Source organism: Microcebus murinus, chromosome 8, assembly GCF_040939455.1.
Source record: "Microcebus murinus isolate Inina chromosome 8, M.murinus_Inina_mat1.0, whole genome shotgun sequence".
Taxonomy (NCBI): domain Eukaryota; kingdom Metazoa; phylum Chordata; class Mammalia; order Primates; family Cheirogaleidae; genus Microcebus; species Microcebus murinus.
Genome location: NC_134111.1, coordinates 38,954,594 through 38,974,337, shown reverse-complemented (window position 1 = coordinate 38,974,337; position 19,744 = coordinate 38,954,594). Strand labels below are relative to the sequence as shown.

Here is a 19,744-nt window from a genome sequence, read left to right as displayed (position 1 = left end):
CCCAGCCTCCCTTGTGCAAAAGTGAGGCCTCCTAAGGATCTGTGCCCCCAGGGCCTTGCCCACCTCACCCTGGCCCTGCCCTGGGAAGGAAGGAATGACCTGGGGATGGTGGTTCTGTCGTGGGGTAAGCATTTACACAGATCTCAGAGAGAAAAGCTACATAACACTCACATGATTTCTTTTTTTTATTTACAACATGGTTGTATTGGTGAATTAGCAGATAGCAATCCAAAAAATTGGAAAAGGAGAATAAAAAATTTTTTGTTGCTCAGGAAATAGACATCTCTTGGGAAACAGAGACACCAGATCTGTCATTTGGTGTTGTAATGTACAACTGAAATTGCTGGCTCTTCTGAAAATGCATCTTCCCCAGTCAATGTTTAATTAATGCAGCCTGCCTCCTGCAGAAAAATAATGGTCGCCAAGCAGGGGTGTACCTAAATATGCCAAGAGATGGAAGACTGGGGCTCAGCTGTTAGTGATTTTAAATGTTATGTATTTATTAATCAAAAAGAAGAGTTTTATAAATATTATAGTTGCTCTCCCTTTATAGCCCAACTTGTCACGAGAACATACCTATGAGCTCCTTGTTGCGAACATCCAGCGCCATATTCCTCAAGGCAGTTGCCACGGAAGAAACGACTCTGTCGTTATCCATTCTCAGAAGTTCTACAAGGATGGGTAGCCCTTTTTCTTTTCGGACAGCTGCCCGGATGTATGCTGCAAACTAGTGAGCAAAATAAGGCAATAAATAATATAAAGTTCCACTCTTACATGTTACTATCGCCTAAAAAAAAAAAGATGTTTCCAAAAGATGAACTAATAGATTAAATGTTTTCTTTCCAATTGAAGATTAAATCTGTGGTGTCAGTAAAGAGAAAACTATAGTTTGAGAGAAAGATAGCCTGGGATGACTGATTTAAAAAGAAATTCCAAAGCCTGAAAATCTCAAACCACCATCTGCCAGATATTTTTGTGCAGAAAAGAGAAGGCAGTGATTACTTTCTATCTCAGATACATAAACATGATTAAGGAAGGATCGTGTGTTTTCTCTGCAGTTGGTCCCATGCCAGGCCTAAAGGCTATAAATAGGTGGCAGAGATAGTAACCATCAGTGCACATTAAAGGAGAACCTGTCTGCATCCAGCCATTTTTATTTTTTTTTCTATATTCCCTGAAACAATATTTAGAGTTCAATAACCTGTCAAAGAGATTGCTTGGAAAAATCCCTTGCCTCAGAAGAAAGGGAATTCTCCAGAAACATCAAGCATCACAATTCATACAGACTGGCAAAAAAGTAAGTATATTTGTGTGCAAAATGCATTCTCATTCAAGACGAGTTAGCTGCTGCTGCTCTTATATATATATATATATATATTTTAATTTGCAGTCAAGCAATTCTTTTGTGACTATGAGGCAACTCTGTACAGTGAGTCAGTTTGTGCATCATATGAATTGGAAATGAGCGCTAAGTCATCAGTGACACAACCAAAAAGAAGTAACATTAGAAAAACAGATCTTTAATCCTGCTTTAAGCTTTAATTGACATTTTTACCAATGCAGATCATCTTTCAAGATTTAGGATAATTGGAAGACATTGCTCATAAAACATCTAATACTTTCCTGCTGCGGCTAAGACTAGAAGACAAAGATCTACCAGCCCTTTGTATTATTTTGAATGTCAGAATATGTCACTGACCCTCCAGTAACTTGAATACCAACAGAATAATTTTAATAATCCAAATGGGAGGAAAAGATGCATTTCACAGATCCTATTAACATTCCTCACATGAAATGACTACTCCTATTTTTCAACTCAAATGAAATCTACAGGGGGGAGAGTACAAGACTTGCTATAAGGTAAAGTACTCGGGCAGTTTTATCAATTTCTCTCTGAAACCTGCAACAACATAACCAACTCCTTCTGTTTCACTTGGAGACCGACCAGCAGAGCCCAGCCCAGCCCAGCCCAGCCCCGAGCACCTCCCTTCCGGAGCACCACAGTCATCACTGTGGCTCCCCAAATAGCCTCTGATTTGATAACATCTGTGGCTATGATTATCTCGTTTTCTTAATGAGGGTCCAATATTTTGACTCAATGTTTTAGAAACTTTTGAAATCACTTAAATATAATGTTTATATTTTAAACTAGCGTTGCCATCTAACTTTCATTCACTAAATGATCCCAGACATAAAATTCTGAACAACTCAAATCACATCTCTTTGAAGTACTGTCTTTTTTATTATTGCCAAGTCATCCTTTGGTCACGGATGCTGAAGGTGGACACTGGTCTACAACATAAGCATTTACAAATATTTATGTGCTGGGAACTGCCTTCGGTCCTCCACACTTATTATTTCATTTAATCCTTACAATTGCCTCATAACGTAGGTATTAATATTACCTTCCTTCAGTTTATAGATGATGAAACTGAGGACAGAGAGATCCCAGGCCCCAGCTAGTAAGCAGAGGGGCCAGGATTCGGCCAGGTGGTGTGTCTCCAGAGCTGGCACTTAAACACCGAGTTATTAGCACTTTAATTAGGTGCAACAACAAAATAATCACACTGGCTTAGACCATAATTACCTGTATTTATTCAATATAGCAGCCACCTGTGTGAAACAACCATACCTAGGCCTTTCAGTGCTTTTCACTATCATGGATAATATAGTCACCAAAAGATTCTCATTTTGGGTGGTGGCGGGGATGCGGGGTTGCGGGGGGAAGTGGCCAAAACCAAGCATTATAATAACTACTAAAATACACTTGTCAGGAAATTTCTAGAGATTGGAAATGTTTCAGACAAGGACTGTCTGGAAGTTGCTGGATGACATTTAAAAAGTTCTGAGAACTTGCTTATAGTGGCAAGAAGAGGAAACCACCTTCAGTTTCCATAGTCTCACATCTACAAGGAGATATGAAAATTTAGATGTGCTCTGCAAGTGTCTGGGAAGGAACAGAGTGGTCCACCTGCTGCCCCCACAGTGCTGCCCACCCTGAGCTCTAACTCGGGCCTCACTGTCTCCCTGACCACGGAAGTGTTCCAAGTAGGGTCCACATCCGCCTGTCCCTCTCAAACTCTGTCAGTGGCCCCTCTTGTCTGCAGGGTAGGTCCTGGCTCCTGAAGCCTGGCCATCACGCCTGTCCATGCTGTATGGCTCCATCCTGGGCCACTCTCCGGCCTGCCCCCTATGTCCCCGTGAGCAGCCTGTGGCCTCAACCTGCATGGTCCTCTCCTCTCTTCGCCGCAGGGCTTTTCTCTTGTCCCGTTGTCTTGATTACACCCCAATCTCAGATTCTGCCGGCTTAACTTTCCTCATCCTCCAAGACTGAATTCGGGACAGCATACCTCTGCAGGAAGCCTCCCACCTCCTTGCCCTCCCCTTGCCCTGCTCAGCGGGCCGAGATGTCCTCGAGATCCCGCAGCACACACATCCTGAGGATTCTACACTGCGCTGGCACGACCTGCTTTCCCACCAGCCTTCGGTTTCTCCCAGGGAGGGAAGATGTTGTATTCGTCTTTGGATACCCACAGCAACTGCCCGTGTCTCCCTTTCCTCCCTCCGTCCCTTTCACAGACAGGCTCTAAACACCCCTTACACCATCATGGCTGATCTGGCTGTAGGGACAGAAAGCAGTGCAGACGAGTGGAAGACATCCCACCTTCCAGTTGCCAGCAGAGAGGTTCTGGAGGGATCCAGCGGAGCCTTCCAAGGTGGCTGGGTTGGAACTTTCTGCTAGAAGAGTCAGATATGGTTTCACCACTGACGGGTGCCACAGCATCTCCACCCCTTTGGGGGACTTTGACAGTCCTGGGATAGGGCCAACTCCATCCCACTGAAAGACAGACAGCACACATTAAAGGGAAGCAAAACGAACACGATCTCCAACACACAAAAATATTCATCTTTGCTGGACTCAGCTGTTATCTATGTAGAAATTTTGTTTCTTGCTAAATATGGGATTTATCACTCCCCTAAAAATGAAACTATGGCGTTTCATGTCAAATAAAATGCTAACTTGATCCTCTTGTGGAGTCCTCTTTTTCTTTTTCTTCTTCTTCCCCCAGCAGCTTGGCTCAGAGTCTTTGCTGGGAGACTCTTTTCCCAGTAAGTCATCCAGTTCGTTCAGCCCCAGCAGCCGGGCCTGAGGGACCTCCAGTTCCAGCCGATAGGACAGGTTCCTCAGGGTGCACACGCAGTTCTCCACTGTCTGAAACCCAACACGGAGTACAGGTAAACACATCTCAGCATGTTAGAGCGAAGTGCTTCTGTACTGAACACTACTGACAGGAAATAAATGGAGAATATGAAAACTACCTTTTATTTATGGGAACCTTAAAACAATCCAGAGAAAGAATCATGACTGTAGGGTTTTGGGGGGATACCCAAACGATAGGGTGCAGAGCCATTGGGATCTGATTCTGTGCTGACTAATGGGCAAGGCTGCGGCCCAGTGTTTCTGCTTCAGTCCACGGCAGCGCCTGACTGCACCTGAGATGCCAGAACCTCGTTCCTTCTCACCACTGTAGACCCTCAGCATGACAACAGGTGCACCAACTCCCTCCCTGGTGACAGCACTGCCCTCAAGCTCCACCTCTGCCGCTTCCTCAATCTCCCAAGTTTACCCTTTGAGGAATGTTCAGTGATTTTTTGCTCTGTTGACATTTGCCTTCTGTCCATGGTCTTTTGTTTCTTAAACTCTGCATCACATCTCTAATTGGGAGACCAACTATCACTTCAACTGGGTGTCTAACACCAAGCTCAACACTTGCCCATCTAGCAAGCTCCCTTTTCCAACCTGCTTATGCCTCTCAATTTCACCTGCAGATCTTTTGGTTCAATGAGGCTCCAGAAAAAACTTGGCTCTCACCTCTCACCTCCCAACCTTCTCCCTGAGCTCACCACTCTTTTCTCTCTCAGACTCATCTTTACAACCCAAGACCTACCAATAGCTTCTACTAGCCCGGCCCAGCCTGACGCCTTGTGCCTGGCCTGCCTTATAACTCCTGACTTTTAGTCCTTCCTCCCTGTTTACTCCCACCTCTCAGCTACGAGGGCAGAGCCTGGATGGTTGTCACAGCTGACAAATGATGAGCAGAGTGCCCTGCTCTGGCAGGGACGGAGCACAGGAGGGAAGCGAAGGGGCTTCCTTGGGTTCTCCTGGGCTTGTTCTCAAGGTGATCGCCTTGCTGCTGTTTCCTCCGCCCCTGTATCCCCCACCCCAGAATCAGATCCATCTGTATTTGAGCATCTATTGAGTAAAAGTTCCTGGTGAGGCGCTAAATGCCCCCATTCTCTGTGCTCTTCTTGCCCGGGTGCAGTCTGTAGCCCCCACCGCAGCACTAACGTGGCTGCACCTCTCTGCAGCCCTGCTGCTGTGCCCTTCTGCTCAGTCTGTCCCACACTGAGTCATCCTGTCTGCTCGGTTCTAGGTCTATTTTCTTAAGTCACCACGTCCCTCTCAACCAGTAATTTTTCAAGACTCGCCCTTTGATCTGAAGTGTATCCCCACGGGGAGAGAATCACTAGCATGCAAACAGTGGCATCAGGCGGCTGTCGTCATTGGCCGCTGAGCCCTCACGTGGCCCGGCGGGCACTGACCTTGCTGTCGTAATCGGATGTGTTCACACACGTGTGGATCACGTACAGCAGCGAGTCCACCAGCCCCTCGCAGGACCGCATCTGCTTCCGGGCCTCCTCCCCTGCGGAGCTGAGGTTCCTAAATGGGTGGAGACAAGGTGGGGGCTGCCGAGATGAACAACTTACTCCTTAGCCATGCACTCTCACCTTCACGATCTGAGAGAACAGACCACAGACTGCAGCCACTGAGACTTGGCGTGGGGAGGCATTTTGCAGCTTGCATTTTTTTTTTTTTTTTTTTGAGACAGAGTCTCGCTTTGTTGTCCAGGCTAGAGTGAGTGCCGTGGCGTCAGCCTAGCTCACAGCAACCTCAAACTCCTGGGCTTGAGTGATCCTTCTGCCTCAGCCTCCCGAGTAGCTGGGACTACAGGCATGCGCCACCATGCCCGGCTAATTTTTATATATATATATATATCAGTTGGCCAATTAATTTCTTTCTATTTATAGTAGAGACGGGGTCTCGCTCTTGCTCAGGCTGGTTTTGAACTCCTGACCTTGAGCAATCCGCCCGCCTCGGCCTCCCAAGAGCTAGGATTACAGGCGTGAGCCACAGCGCCCGGCCTTGCAGCTTGCATTTTAATATCCCAAAAGCTCGCAATAATGACCGACTCCCTCTTATCCACGGAAATGGAAAGGAACCTAAGGATGTGGACTTTAACTGTACCTCTCTCAGGACATGTCGCTTTCCAACTCCCCAGTGTAAATTATTTAGGGACCGATGCTCTTCAGCCTCATCACAGGTTAAAACGGGAAAATAACAGTAACTACCATGTAGGGTTGTTGTGAGGAGGAAACGCGTTGTACATATAAAGCAATTAGCAAAGTGCCTGCCACATACAAGGCACGTGTATTAGCCATGGTGGTGATTTTGAGACATGCTTTACCTCCCTTGTTAGGCCAGACTGTCCTTGCAGTCCCCTGTGCCTATTATAAGGTTTTGCATACAGTAGGTGGTCATTAAAGGTTTCTTGACATGTTCAGAGGAAACAAAAATTTCAGGTTAAACGTGGAGATTTGCTTATATTAAAATTTTTCTCATCTTTTCGATTATAAAAAACCCTGATAATTGTTTTGAGTTTCATCTGTTTGGTAACTTTTGATATCAATTTGCTTTCATAAATGGATACCAAGTTAGGATCTATTTTATGTCCCATTAACAAGGGTTCTAGGCTAACTCTGCTAGACTAGATAAGGGGGATTGCAATGACTTTTCTTTTCACCTTTGTTTTTGTGGGGCCACAAAGACACTGTGGCCCGTGGTCCCTCTCTGCTCTAAACTCAGGTCGCCTCTCAGCAGCGCTCAACAGCCGACCTCTTCCTTTCCTCTGCAGGCACCTGGGACTGCGCCCTGTTCTGGTGTCTCCCACCTCACTGCGTCCCCTTCTTAGCCCTGCCCTCGGGTTCCTCCAGGACAGCCACAGCACTCTCCTTCGGTCCCTTCTCGTCTTTATGTCTGTCCTCTCCCAGGTGCCTCCTTCTGCTCCTTGGATTGAATGCAACCTATGGACCCGGGACTACTGAATGTCTGCCTGTAGCCTTGACCTTTCTCCAGAACTCCAGACTCATTTACCCAGTTGTTTTCTTGACATGACCACATGCTTAATCATACTCCTCAAAAGGGATGTCATCAACACTCTCCACTGCTCATGCCTCCAGACATTCTCCTCCCCCCACCCCCCACGCATATCTATCTCATCAACAGCATTTTTGTTTCCAGTTGATCCAGCCAAAGATATGGGTGTTATCCTTATTTCATCCCTTTTCCTCATCCTTTACATTCAATCTATTAGCAAGTCTTATCAGCTTGTTGAGATAACCAAATCTGCCTACCTCTAGGGAGGGCCCTGGTCTAGGCCACTCACAGTTTGCCTGGGGCACTGTAGCGGCCTGATCTTCCTGTGTCCACTTCTGCCCATGCTCAGTCTTCCAGCCAGAAACCAGCCCCGTGTTTCCTCTGCTCAGAACCATCTGATGGCTTCCCATGGCACTTGGAGTAAATGCCAACTCCGTCACCTGACTTACAAAATCCTACATGATCTGGTACTACTCTCCCCTTTGTTCTCTAAACTGCAGCCACAAGCTCACTCCTGCCCCAGAGCCTTTACACGACCTGTTCCCCCGGCCTGGAACTCTTGTCTTCCTGAGCCGAACCCTCAGATGGGTGGCTCCTGTGGTAGTTCAGATGTGGGTTCAAACTTCACCTTCTTGAGAGACCACCTGAGTAACCACCCCTTAACCCTTACACCACCCTATTTATTTTTATGGCACCTGCTGTTATTTTGTTTCCTTATTTGTCTGTCTTCCCAATAGAGTGTGGTCCCATTAGAGCAGGGACCTAGTCTGTCTTGCTCATCACTGGTTTCACGCAGAAGGCATTTGCCAAATGTCTACAGTCCGAACCACTGGGGAAAGTGAGGGTGTGTCCTGCCCCAGGGCTTTCCCTGAAGCCCAGCCCGCTGGCTGAGGGGCGATTACACCTCTGTGCATCCTGGTGGGGAGAGCATGAGATGCTTCCTCAGGTGATTAGTAGACCACGTGACCCACGCTGTGCGGGCATCTGGGTGAAACGGAGTTGGCTTGTTTTCCGGGATCCTGACTCTCATCGCCACCCAGCCCTGACCTTTCCCCAAACAGGGGCCGATAGCCACCTGTCACAAGGAAGGCGCCAGGCTCCAGAGCAGCTGCACAGATGCCTGCCCCTCTTCCAAGCTCTCTGCCCCAGAGATGCTTAGCCGTCTTGACTTAAATGTTAAATGCCACTCGTGAAGCGCTCCCTCCATGACAGTGCATGGAGTACTTTCCACGTGCACCTGCTGACTCCTCACTACCCTGACGCGGTATCACGAGCCTTATCCTAAAGATGAGGAAACTGAGGCTCCAAGTGGGACTAGAGGTCAGGCTGTCTGAGGCCTGAGGCTGTCCTCCCTGTCACTGTGCCACTCTGCACCGAGGCTTCTGTTTCCCGCCCAGGGCATTGTAAGGCTGGCAAACGGGGTCCAAGCTGAGCTGATGAGTGTTAATGCCAAATAATGAGTTGTACTGTGCACGCATAAGAGAGGCTTTATAGATTTTAAATGCTAATGGTAATGACCAAAAAAGTAGAACTTGGGCTCATTTTCATTTTTTTAAAAAAACTAAAACCCAATGATTGTTTAAATCACACACCTCTTTATACTCCTTTAAAAGCAAAAAGGTTTTAATCACATTTAGAATTTAAACAAAAACCAGGCTGCAAATACATTAGCAATCAGAATGTGATAACCAGAAAAATGCTGTTATAAGTGAAAAACACTGGAATTTTGGCAGTAATCTTAGACTGAGAGGGCCTTTCTGAATAATTCACAGAAGAGTCATTTATAAGATACCTTTATAAAGGGTACCAGTCTGTGCTTATGTTTTTCTTACAAAATAACAAAGTGCAGTGGCCTGAAGTTTGAAACAAAACTGGAAACCTAGATAGATATTAACAAAATTATAAAAGTCCTCCTAAAATCAATTTACCTATCATACATATTATTTAGTCACAGAATTAATTGATAAGGATAAAGAATTTACCTTAGGCAACCTGTTGTATTACGCAGAACTAGTGAAGTCTGAAATTTAATTTTATGATCATCATCAAAAGAAGAGTTATTCCATCCAGAATGTGGAACGATCACAGTGTTTGTCAAGGTTGAGAGAGCATCTCGAATGATTGTCATCTTTACAGCATCACATGAGGATAAATTCCAAAGAACTCCTAAATAATGAGATTTCAAAAAGCACATCGATGGTTAGAGATCCCGCAGCTTTAGAAAGGAAACAAACAGGTTAGCCCCAATCAATAGAAACTCAGTCTGTTCCAAACCTAATCTCTGACCCCGTCCTGCGGGGCCACTCTTCTGCTCTGAGCCTGTGCCCGCCACTCTCCTCTTTCACCTGACTTTGACTTGTGGCCCTCGCTGGGTTGGTTTCCTTCATTCATTCCCCAAGAGCTTCCACCTGCTGTCCATTCCTACCCTACCACAGCTACAGCCTTTCAGGCCCTCAGCCTCAGCTGTGCTCCATCTAGTTAGGTCTGGACTGATTTTCCCTTGAAGAGGGGTGGGCACAGGATGGGAGGGGGATTTGGACAGTTCAGCATCAGGAAACAGAAAGATCTTGCTTTACACCTCTGAAAGTTTATTCTGTTCTTCTGACAGACCTTTGCTTATGTAACTACCTGTGGAACCAATAGGTAGGGTCCTGGTAGGAAGGCAGCACATACTGTAGATACTTAGGAAAAGAATTTAAAGTCTACAGGCAGAGTATTTTTTCCAGGATTCTTATAAAATTGCCTATTTTCTCTTTAAAATGCTGGGGGGGGGGGGCAATGGTTTTAAACTGTGCTCCTAGATTCTGGAAGCTTTGCTGGACTTTGATGGGGCAGCCACGTGGCAGTTGGGGCAGAATTGGCAGCAGGCTCCAGAAGATCTCCAGCCCCATCGACCCAGAGCAGCTCCATATTTACCTGTGCTCAGTATTGGGCTCCACTGTTTCTGCTTCAAATCTAAAAGACATTTGACAAACACTGCTGTAGGGAAAGGTGTTGGAGGACTGATGACCACAGAAGGGACCCAGGAGCTAAGGATGAGAATTCTTGGGCAGTCTTGACCAGATAACAGGAGAAGGGAGTGAAAAGAGAAGAAAGAGTGGGTCAAGGCATCGGGGGTGGGGTGGAGGAGTGATGGATGCTGCCACAAATGTGGCTTGAACATTTCCTGCTAATGAGGCCAACCCAGGGCCTACATGCTCATCAATGGGGCCTACAGCAGCATGAGCCAGACTTGGGGGCCATCAATGGGGAAAGTGTCAGTTCCTAACCTCCCCCTGTTGACAATTTTATAACATGTGATTCCTAATGCCATTGGCACAAATTCTTTCTGTAAAAGCCTTTCGAATTCATCACTCCACAAAATTCAACATAGGAGAGAGCCGCATTTTTTAATACGTTTTTTGAGACAGGGTCTTGCTTTGTCACCTGGGGTGGAGCACAGTAGTGTCATTATAGCTCATTACAACCTCAAACTCCTGGGCTCAAGAAATCCTCCTGCTTTGGCCTCTCAAAGCGCTAGAATTACAGGCGTGAGCCACTGTACCCAGGCCCAATAAGCTACTTTCTACTTCACAGAATAATTGCATTCCAGTAAAGTTAACTGCAAGCAAGGTTTATGGAAAGTAAAGCCTATCATATTATAGGTTATAAGTAAAAAGTTAGATATACATAAAGAAAATTAAACAACCTGTGTCACAAACTTCAGGTGAAAACATGACTAAGAAGAAGGGTGGTTCTTTGGCACGTTGGATCCTGCAGTTGGTGCAGAGAAATTCTCTGGCTGCTGGCAGAAAAACCTGCGTTTGTTGTGTCTGCCTCTACTGCTGGCTACCTGTAAGACCTACTTCTGGCAAAAAGATATTTCCCTGATTTGAGGATTCCCCTGATTGTCCGTGCCGGTACTAGACTTTCATCCTGCCCTTCCTTCTTCCCAGGCATTGAGAATGACCAGGGGAGTTGTACGTCATTCTCCAGTTTACTCTTAGCCATCACATTTACTTGGGATTGGACACAGTATACACATTCCTAAGTCAGTATAAACAATAGTGACATCACCATTTACGGTGGCCTTACTCTGTGCCAGGCATTGTGCGCTTTACAGAATACCTTAAAGAGTCAAGCTGCCCCAAATGAATTAACTTTCCCATTTCACTATTTTTATAGGTCTGAAATTCTACAAGTTAATTTTTTAAAGGATGATGAGCATTTGTATTTCTATGTTTAATTTTAATTTAAATTTCATCAGGCAAGTACAATGAGGAGCACATGCCATGTCATTATCCATTCTTTTCTATGTCCTGTGGCACATATGCAGGACACATGGTAGGTACTCAAAAATATTGGTTGATGGACCCATTTTATGTCCCATATTTGTTTTTAGATTTCCCTTTTATTTCCTGCCTATCAGACTTAGCTTATAAGCATTACCTTACTTATAAGTATTACCTTACCATTTATGCCTTTTCTAAAAACTGAGTATTTGGGAATGTCTTTAAGGCCTGTAACTATGGGGAGAGGGGCGGAACAATGTTCTGGATCTTTAATGAGATCCGTCAGCGTAGTTTTGCCTGCCTGTTGCGCTGAAGCCGCCACCTTCGCTATGGGGAGGGAAGAATCCTGCTGCCGCTCCATCCCCCAGAATCACAAGTGCCACACTGACATGCCAGAATCCCCGTCCATCCCTCTGACCGCAGAACAGAAAGCAGCACTGCTGCCAAAATGTAAAATGTAAAATTGTTGAAAAATACATAATCCTTCAGAAGACAGGCTGACGGTGCTATCTTTTGGTCAACTGAGATGACTTATTGATCACAACACCAGTCTACCGTAGAAATTCAGGCTCTCATTTCTACAACTTCAAAAAAAAAAACGTTCAGTTATTCTTAACCAGAAAAAAGGGAAAGCTTCTATTTTTGCGAAGTATGTGGCATTCAAGGGGCCCACACACAGGCAGCCTTATCATCCCGCACTATGTGTTATATTATCCCTCTAATCCTGCACTTCATCACGTATCGCAAAAAGCCACGACATTTGGTGTGGGTTTAACTAGCCATTTCGAACATCAAAGCAAGTCTCCAGACACTGGTTTCTCTTCCCCACTTTCCATTCCAAATATAAGATTATGTAAAGCCAAAGCGACCAGTTTTGATTAACAAACGCTGAATGAAAATGATTCAATTAAACTTAAAAGCCTTAGATATGAAATGATTAATTTGGTTTTTATACTCAAAGCAAAAAGCACCACTCTTAAGACCAGAAATAACACCTGTGTGAGCTCCACCTCACTAATGCAGCAATAAAACAATGTTCTCTCCACTTAGTCTGTCTCGTGTTTCATTTAATGGGTCAGGAAGAATCTTGGTACAGCAGTAAGTAATGAACAGAAAATACACCGACTCCCAGATGTAGCAAGACTGATGAGAAAATGAAGAGCTGTAGGATTAGCATTCTCCATCAACATGATAAACCACCAGCTCTGACATCCTAATGTAAAAATTTGCTTCAAAAAGATTTAGCAGCACACTCCATTATCTACTGGTTCCTAAAGAGAAAGTTAAAAATAAACTAGAATTTGGTTTAGGAAACTTGAGGTTTTATTTAATTTAGAGCATTTAGCTATTTGTTGTGAGGACTAAGAATATATATATACAAACTAATTTAAAAAATATTAGGGGACTTCATGCATATTTATTGTAGAAAATGCTGCTTATTCTCTACCACAGGAAAAAGTACACACCATTATGAGTAACCAATAATCACAATGAAATACTGCCAGGAGAGATGAAAGTTCATATTCCCCACAAAGAATGAATAAAGTAATTAAAATACCATTTCACATAAATCCTACGCTGCACAATTTTGAAAGAGTCCACATTTAAAACCAGCTTTGTAGCTATTCTAATGGCCAACTAATAATTCTATAGTCAAATTAGAAGCTTATTTCACTGATTAATTAAAATAATAGCAACTATTTGAAAAATGTATTTCTTAAGGGACATTAAAAACCAACCAAACATTTGGAAAATGTGATTTCTCTGATAGCACAAATACCCAACAGCCTACACATTTTTTCCCTTTCTGATATGAAAGACAATCTTAAACCATTCATTTTTATAGAGGATTCAATTTATGCCCTATTTCCTAATCATAAAAAAAAGTGCTCATGGATATTGCCAAAAGAAAAAAATAGCCAAAAATGTACCAGTGCGCTTCAAATATCACCAATAGACATGCCCCTGCACTTTCTTTCATGAATTTGCCTTGTGTTTCGGTGCTCTCATTTCAGTCTCCTTCACAACCAGCCTTGGAGGTGTAAAGAACATTCAAGAAAACAGAGCGATAACAGAGGTCCTGTGCCTACCCCATCTCCCTTACCCTGTCCAGGTATAGACAGCGTCCTGACAAGTGGCTCTCAGGATTATGATCCAGCTCTCCAGGGGCAGGAACACTGCTCTGTGTGTGTGTCCCCTCCTGGCAGTTCTGTATTTATGGATTCAGTATCGTGTCTACCCATCCTATAAGCATTTTTGAAAAGTGGGGGTATGTTACATTCATAGTACGAATATAATACAAAGGCCAGGGTGTGTTTGTATCTCGTCAACTCACAATCTGCTGACAACAAGGCAGGATAGTGGGCCTCTGACCTGAGGGCCCCTGCCTGCTCCTAGCACATGCCTCCATTATTACTCCCTAGACAGTCTCCACCTGAAATACTCAGGATCTAACAAAAAACACATCTCCATTTCTTCTCTCTGCAGCTGCTCCTGAAGTTCTCCCATTAGCCCCAGTGGGGTTTTTACAAACTTCTGTGGCTTTTTATTAGGAAGAGAGTAATGTCAGATGCTATGGTGACTCTATCCTGCCATAATATAGCTATCCGCCACCCCCTGCCAGCCTTAAAGCCACACACCTCATATCTTTTAGATTAATGTTAGTTCTACCCATGCACAGTGTGGACCTGTGCTGCCCAGTGTGGTAGCCATCAGCCACATGTCGCTATTGAGCACCTGAAATGTGGCTAGTCCAAATGGAGAGGTGCTGTGTTAAGCATAAAATACACACTAGATTATGCAGACTTGATATGAAAAAAAAAATGAACACAAAAGCTCATTAATAATTTTCTACTCCTTAAAAGTTGAAATGATACTTTGGAACTATTGAGTCAAATAAAATACATTACTAGGACAAATTTCAAGTTTTTTTTTTTTCCTTTTTTGATGAAACTACTAGAAAATTTAGCATTACATATGTGGCTCATGTTATATGTCTATTGGGTAGTGTTGGATGAGATACTTGCTCATCTTATGCCAAACTGCAAGGGAGACACACAGGGGAGTGGTCTGCTCTCAGGTGGTCTTACCATGAATTGTTAAACCACCAGCCAGTTGTGGCAACAGGTAGGATGAGCAATAGGCATGGCTTGAATAGCCTGGGTGCCAGTGCTCCATGTTCATCATTACAAAACACCATCAGCATGTACTGTGAGTATCACTGGGGAAGCAGGTATGTTACAGGTGATTTGCCTGGAGCCACTGAGCAGGAAGGAAGCAAGTTGATCTGGCTTCAAAGCCCACACTCACTCAATAGCATGCTGCCTCTCCATGGAGGGTTCTCAGAGTGAGGGAACTTCTGTTTGGGAGAATCGGAGCACCCCCATTTGAGCTGGAGCGTGAGGGGCAGAGGCCAGGGAGATGCAGGCTGGGGCGAGGAGCTCTTCAGGCAGTCTGGAGCTGCTCAGGCTGGCCCAGCAGGTGGGTGCAGGGACTACAGATTTGGAGGGCCAGGTTGGGAAGTCTGAAATGCAGGCGTGGGTGTTAGCCTGGGGATGACAGGGAGGCTGATGGGCCAAGAAGGGAGGTGACGAGGACCTGAAGGGGAGAAGAGGTTGTGGGAAGGCCAAGAGCAGGGGGAGTGCTTGCATGAGAATCTGGAGCCTGATGCAGGCTGAGGGTGGCGTGAAAGATGAGCCAGCAGTTTGCGTGTGTGTGAAAATCTGGTGTTGGTAACAGAAATGGAAGGAAGTCAAGGGGGTGGAGGGAAAGGAGCAGTGCCATGGGAAATGTCTACCATGTGTGGTCCCAGGCTAATCACCCAAGCTCTCCACCAGAACTGAATGCTGTGAACAAATTGTGAAAGTGAAGTGGAATCAAAATAACAGGGAAGCAATTACTATGAGAGAGGAACAAAAGTACTGCCCTCAATTACAGAAAATGCCTCTCTCTGCATAAATTCTGAGGAACAAGTCATGTGGTATATAATCATTCCCAGGGTTCCTAAGATGCCACCACGTGAGCAGAGACTGCTGAAACATGTGCATTGACCTGCAGGAGTGCTCCTGGCTTACAGGCATGGCTTGTGGCTTTCTCTTTCTGTCCCCACGGCCACTCAAGGCCTGCTGCTGTGTCCCCCACTGGCTGGCACAGCTGGCCGTCCAGCTGGTGGGCAGTCCTGCTGGTCCAGCCAGAACATGCGCCTGCCTTGCTCGCCTCAGCGCTCCCTGGGATTTCCTGCACACAGCAGATGCATAATAATTGTTGGGGATGGGAGAGCTCCCTCAGGCCCAGCTGCATGCTGAGAGGTTCCTACCTGGGCTTTCAGGGGCAGTGTTGAGTGGGTGCTCAGGTGGTCTGAGGGAAGGAAGCTTCCCAGGAGAGAGCTCTGTGCAAGTGAAGACCTGGGCTGGCCACAGGGCTGCATAGGATGGGCCCAGCCTGCATGTTCCCTTTGAAGATGATTGCTCCCGCCGCTGAAATCTCTCCCCAGCCCAGGGACATGACAGATCTTTAGTGTCTTCAGAGGACACCAAGGTTAGCCTGAGTTCCTGTGATTTTGCAGGCACAAAGGTGAATCACAGCACTTTTGAAAAGACCTATTAATTTCTAGAGACCCATTCACAGAATCACATTTGCATTTCAACCTATTCTTTATTCTAGGTAGTTTTGCTACTGCCTGAGTATGCTGAAAGGATTAATGACATAATGTAGTTATACAGTCCTATGCTCCCTGACAAGGGAACAGAAAATAAATAAGGTTATGATTCAGAAATGCTGAGAATGGTCCATATGGGATGCAAAGGGCGGTTTCCTCTGTTACAGGAGAGTCAGTAAAAGGGAACAGGTTATGCAAAAGGAAGCAGCAGGAAGGGTAATGGCCTGGCCACTCTTGCTCTGCAGGTTACTTCAGCATCGGACACAGACTTAGGTCATTTACACTGTCATAGAGATTTACTCGAGGAAGTCACCAAAGGCATATATTCCATAGCTGACATACGTGTGCCAGGAACACACTTGCTCATCTGTGACTGCACTAAATCTTCAACCTAGCTGTCTGGTCACAACAGAAGTTTAGAGACAAAGGTGCCTTCAGCCATAAGCTGAAGACTATCAGTTAGACTCAGAGACTGCAAGCTATTTGAGGGACCTGGTTTGGGGTCTCCAGGACATATTTGCTTTAGATCTTCTCTCCATATGCCTCTGCCTTGTGTCTACAGGCCACCTAGTTTATTGACAGAGCACGTCATTTTGCTGGGAAATTCTACTCCGAGGGTCGACTACCCAAGTTCTATATGTGACCTTCTCAGAGTCTCCCCACTTAACTGTCTCATTTTGCCTGGCACTGAGAAGCCTACACTCAAAATACAAGGTCATATTATACTTACAGAGTTGAATTTTTCATATTCAGACTATAAATCTTAATATACTCACAAGACTAAAATCACATTTCAAGGTTTTCTAAGCAAACTGAAACTTTATGATTATACCTGATCACTAGACTGACGTGAGTGGGCTGATGGTGAAGTTCAAGGACGTTTCTCTATAATCCTGGGCAAAACTCAGAGAGCAAAGGATATTGTAGGGCTTTTTCTTTTTCCTTTTTGGTGGTAATTTGAAAGAATGAGAGAAATGACATTTGTACCCCCAGATTCTGCTTTAAAAATTTTTTTTCCTATTATGTATTTATTAATTGTTTAAGACAGTGTCTTGCTCTGTCACCCTGGCTAGAGTGCCGTGGAGTCAGCCTAGCTCACAGCAACCTCAAACTCCTGGGCTCAAGCCATCCTCCTGCCTCAGCCTCCACAGTAGCTGGGACTACAGGTGCACACCCAGATTCTGCTCTTGGTTGGCCCTTCTCAGTGGCCTGGGGATGGGTGAGGGCGGGGAGGGGAGAGGTCAGGGGAGAAACATCTCCAGCCTGTACATCAGAACTCAGCCTGGAGACTCACCAGCTCAACATCCCTGGACCCTAGTTCCTAGTCTGTAACATGGGGTGCTGCATAGATGCTTTCTGTAGGGACCTTTCCAGTTCAAAGTTCTCTTAACTATCAATTATGAATTGGTCCATTTATAATAAACTGTTTCTGTCTTGTTACCAATTAAACTTTAAAAAATTTGTCATTTTATTTCTCATTACCAATTTTTATAATTTGAAATGTTCTGTAAGTGAGAGAGTGTTTCTTTTGTTATTTTATAAAGCGCACCATGCTGATAAGGATCTTTACTGCTCTGGCCTGGGAAATGGGAGGGGATATTGCCAGATTGCTGAAAACGACCCATGCAGCTCCCGATAGCTCTAGTGGCCCACGAAAGCAGGATAGAAAATAATAGATTGACTCCTCTCTGGACCAGAGAATAAATGACTATTTTGAAGGTATAATAAATAGGCCAAGGGGATATGTTTAGTAAATTGTTTCATCTGTAAGAGCAAGTGACAACCCAACAGGCATGTCCACCAAGCTCCCACTCTTTGCAGTATGTAAGACCAATTACTCCAGAATGTCCTGCTGTTTGCTAAACCTTAGCCTGGCCCATCTACCCTTCCTTAGTCTACAACTGTCATTTTGTTATTAATTTATCATCTAATTAGAAATACGGAGCTAATGATCAAGAAGAGAATATGCCTAATTTCATGTTCTGCATAATGTCTGGAATCCATTGCTGGCATCCAAAAATTTCAAAATAAACAGTGTGGAAATATTTTGCTTAGCCATATGGATGAATAATCACTTGCTAAATTGGAAGGAATGTGAACATAACAGTCATATGAACAAAGTCTATTATTACTGAAGAACAAAGGCTACTTTTTGATATTTAACACTAGTGTTAATAGAAGGTAACAGAAGTGTGATAGTTTGGGGACAGCTGGTACATTAAAAAGCAGGCCTCCAGATTCTGTGCAATATCTTTAATGTCTATTGTTTTAAAAAACGATACTTTTAGGAAGCTCAATAACTTGAAACTCATATTTCCTAGCTTAGAAACACTATTTAATTATCTTGAACAAATGAGTTCAACATATCTTTTTTAGTGACAAGATGTTCCCATTTTCCATCCATAGTTTGTGGCCTGGCAGACATTCATTTTATAAACCAACTGGGGAACAACTATACTTCGTTCAGCTTTCAACTTTAATCACAATAACGACAAAAAGTACCTTTGGAATAAAAAAAATTTACTCTAAGCACCCACATATATCAGTAATTACAAAAAAAGAGAAAAGCTCATTACGTTTCAACCTGGAAAATGTTCAACACAATGAAGAAAACACAAGAATCATGTTACATATTAGAGGAACATTTTAATTAACAATGACAGCCATACTGTCCTGGGAAAATACACTTGCCAAAAGTACTTTTTTTCCCCCCTCTGAAAATAAAGAAGTGGCCAAAATTACAGGCCTTGGAAAGTTATTACATTTAAATCAGAGGCAAGACATATTTTTTTCAAATATTAATAGCTAAAATTGCTGTGCTTAAGTAAAAATTGCCAAACTGAAACAAAGCGGATTAGAAAAAAAGACTTTGGATTAATAACTGGGTTGAATTACTTAATATTATGAATAAAAGAATACCTAGTTTCAAGGGGATAGTAATTTCTTCAAATTATATAATATTTTGAACACTACAGTTCATTGTGCTTTAACATTCCTAAGTTGACTATAATTTTCACTTAAGAACACTTAGACCATAGCTACGAAGGCCAAGTGTCGTGAGAGGTTGGCCAGGGCCCTGGTATTTGTGGATAACGCTGGCAGAAGGCTGAGATGTGGAAGGACAATGCTCTGCTTTCCAAGGGGATCTTAAGAGATGGGCAGCTGATGGGGATACTGGGTGCAAAGGTCACATAGCCCCCTGTTTTGTCTGCAGCAGACATGCTTTAACAAGGATGGTTCAGGGATATGTGCTTTCCTGGTTAGGAGGGGTCCTGGTGGCTGGATCTAGGGTTCAACTGGTCTTCTTGTAGGGCCATTCCTAGGCAAAGTGAGCTCCTGAGGGTTTGTGTTTCTTGCCTTCTCAAGTTACATCATCTTGCTGCTTTTTAGACAACTCTGCTGCTCAGCCTTAATGAGAAGTAATAAGTAATGAGTTCAAGCACACAATGAGCGTGGAGGCTATTACAGGGGATTCATGTGTTGGATGACTGATTGGACAAAATGAATTTTGAGGTCCCCCAACCCTATCATTCTACAATTTAAAGACAGCTTATGACTGGAGGAAGAGTTAATGAAAAAGGAACTTAAGCATCTCTTGAT

General features: G+C 44.3%; 1 protein-coding gene across 5 annotated transcripts in view; it reads right to left on the bottom strand.

Moving 5' to 3' along the window:
• Positions 1-19,744, bottom strand: part of PKP4 (plakophilin 4) — a 222,912-nt gene that overhangs the window by 15,395 nt on the left and 187,773 nt on the right. For all 5 annotated transcript variants that reach the window (XM_076005559.1, XM_076005560.1, XM_076005558.1 and 2 more), the window contains exons 12-16: positions 9,199-9,382; positions 5,605-5,722; positions 4,022-4,213; positions 3,665-3,838; positions 577-727 (exon numbers count right to left, since the gene is read on the bottom strand). In XM_076005559.1, the coding sequence (XP_075861674.1) occupies positions 577-727; positions 3,665-3,838; positions 4,022-4,213; positions 5,605-5,722; positions 9,199-9,382 (819 nt within the window). The remainder of the gene's footprint in view (positions 1-576; positions 728-3,664; positions 3,839-4,021; positions 4,214-5,604; positions 5,723-9,198; positions 9,383-19,744) is intronic.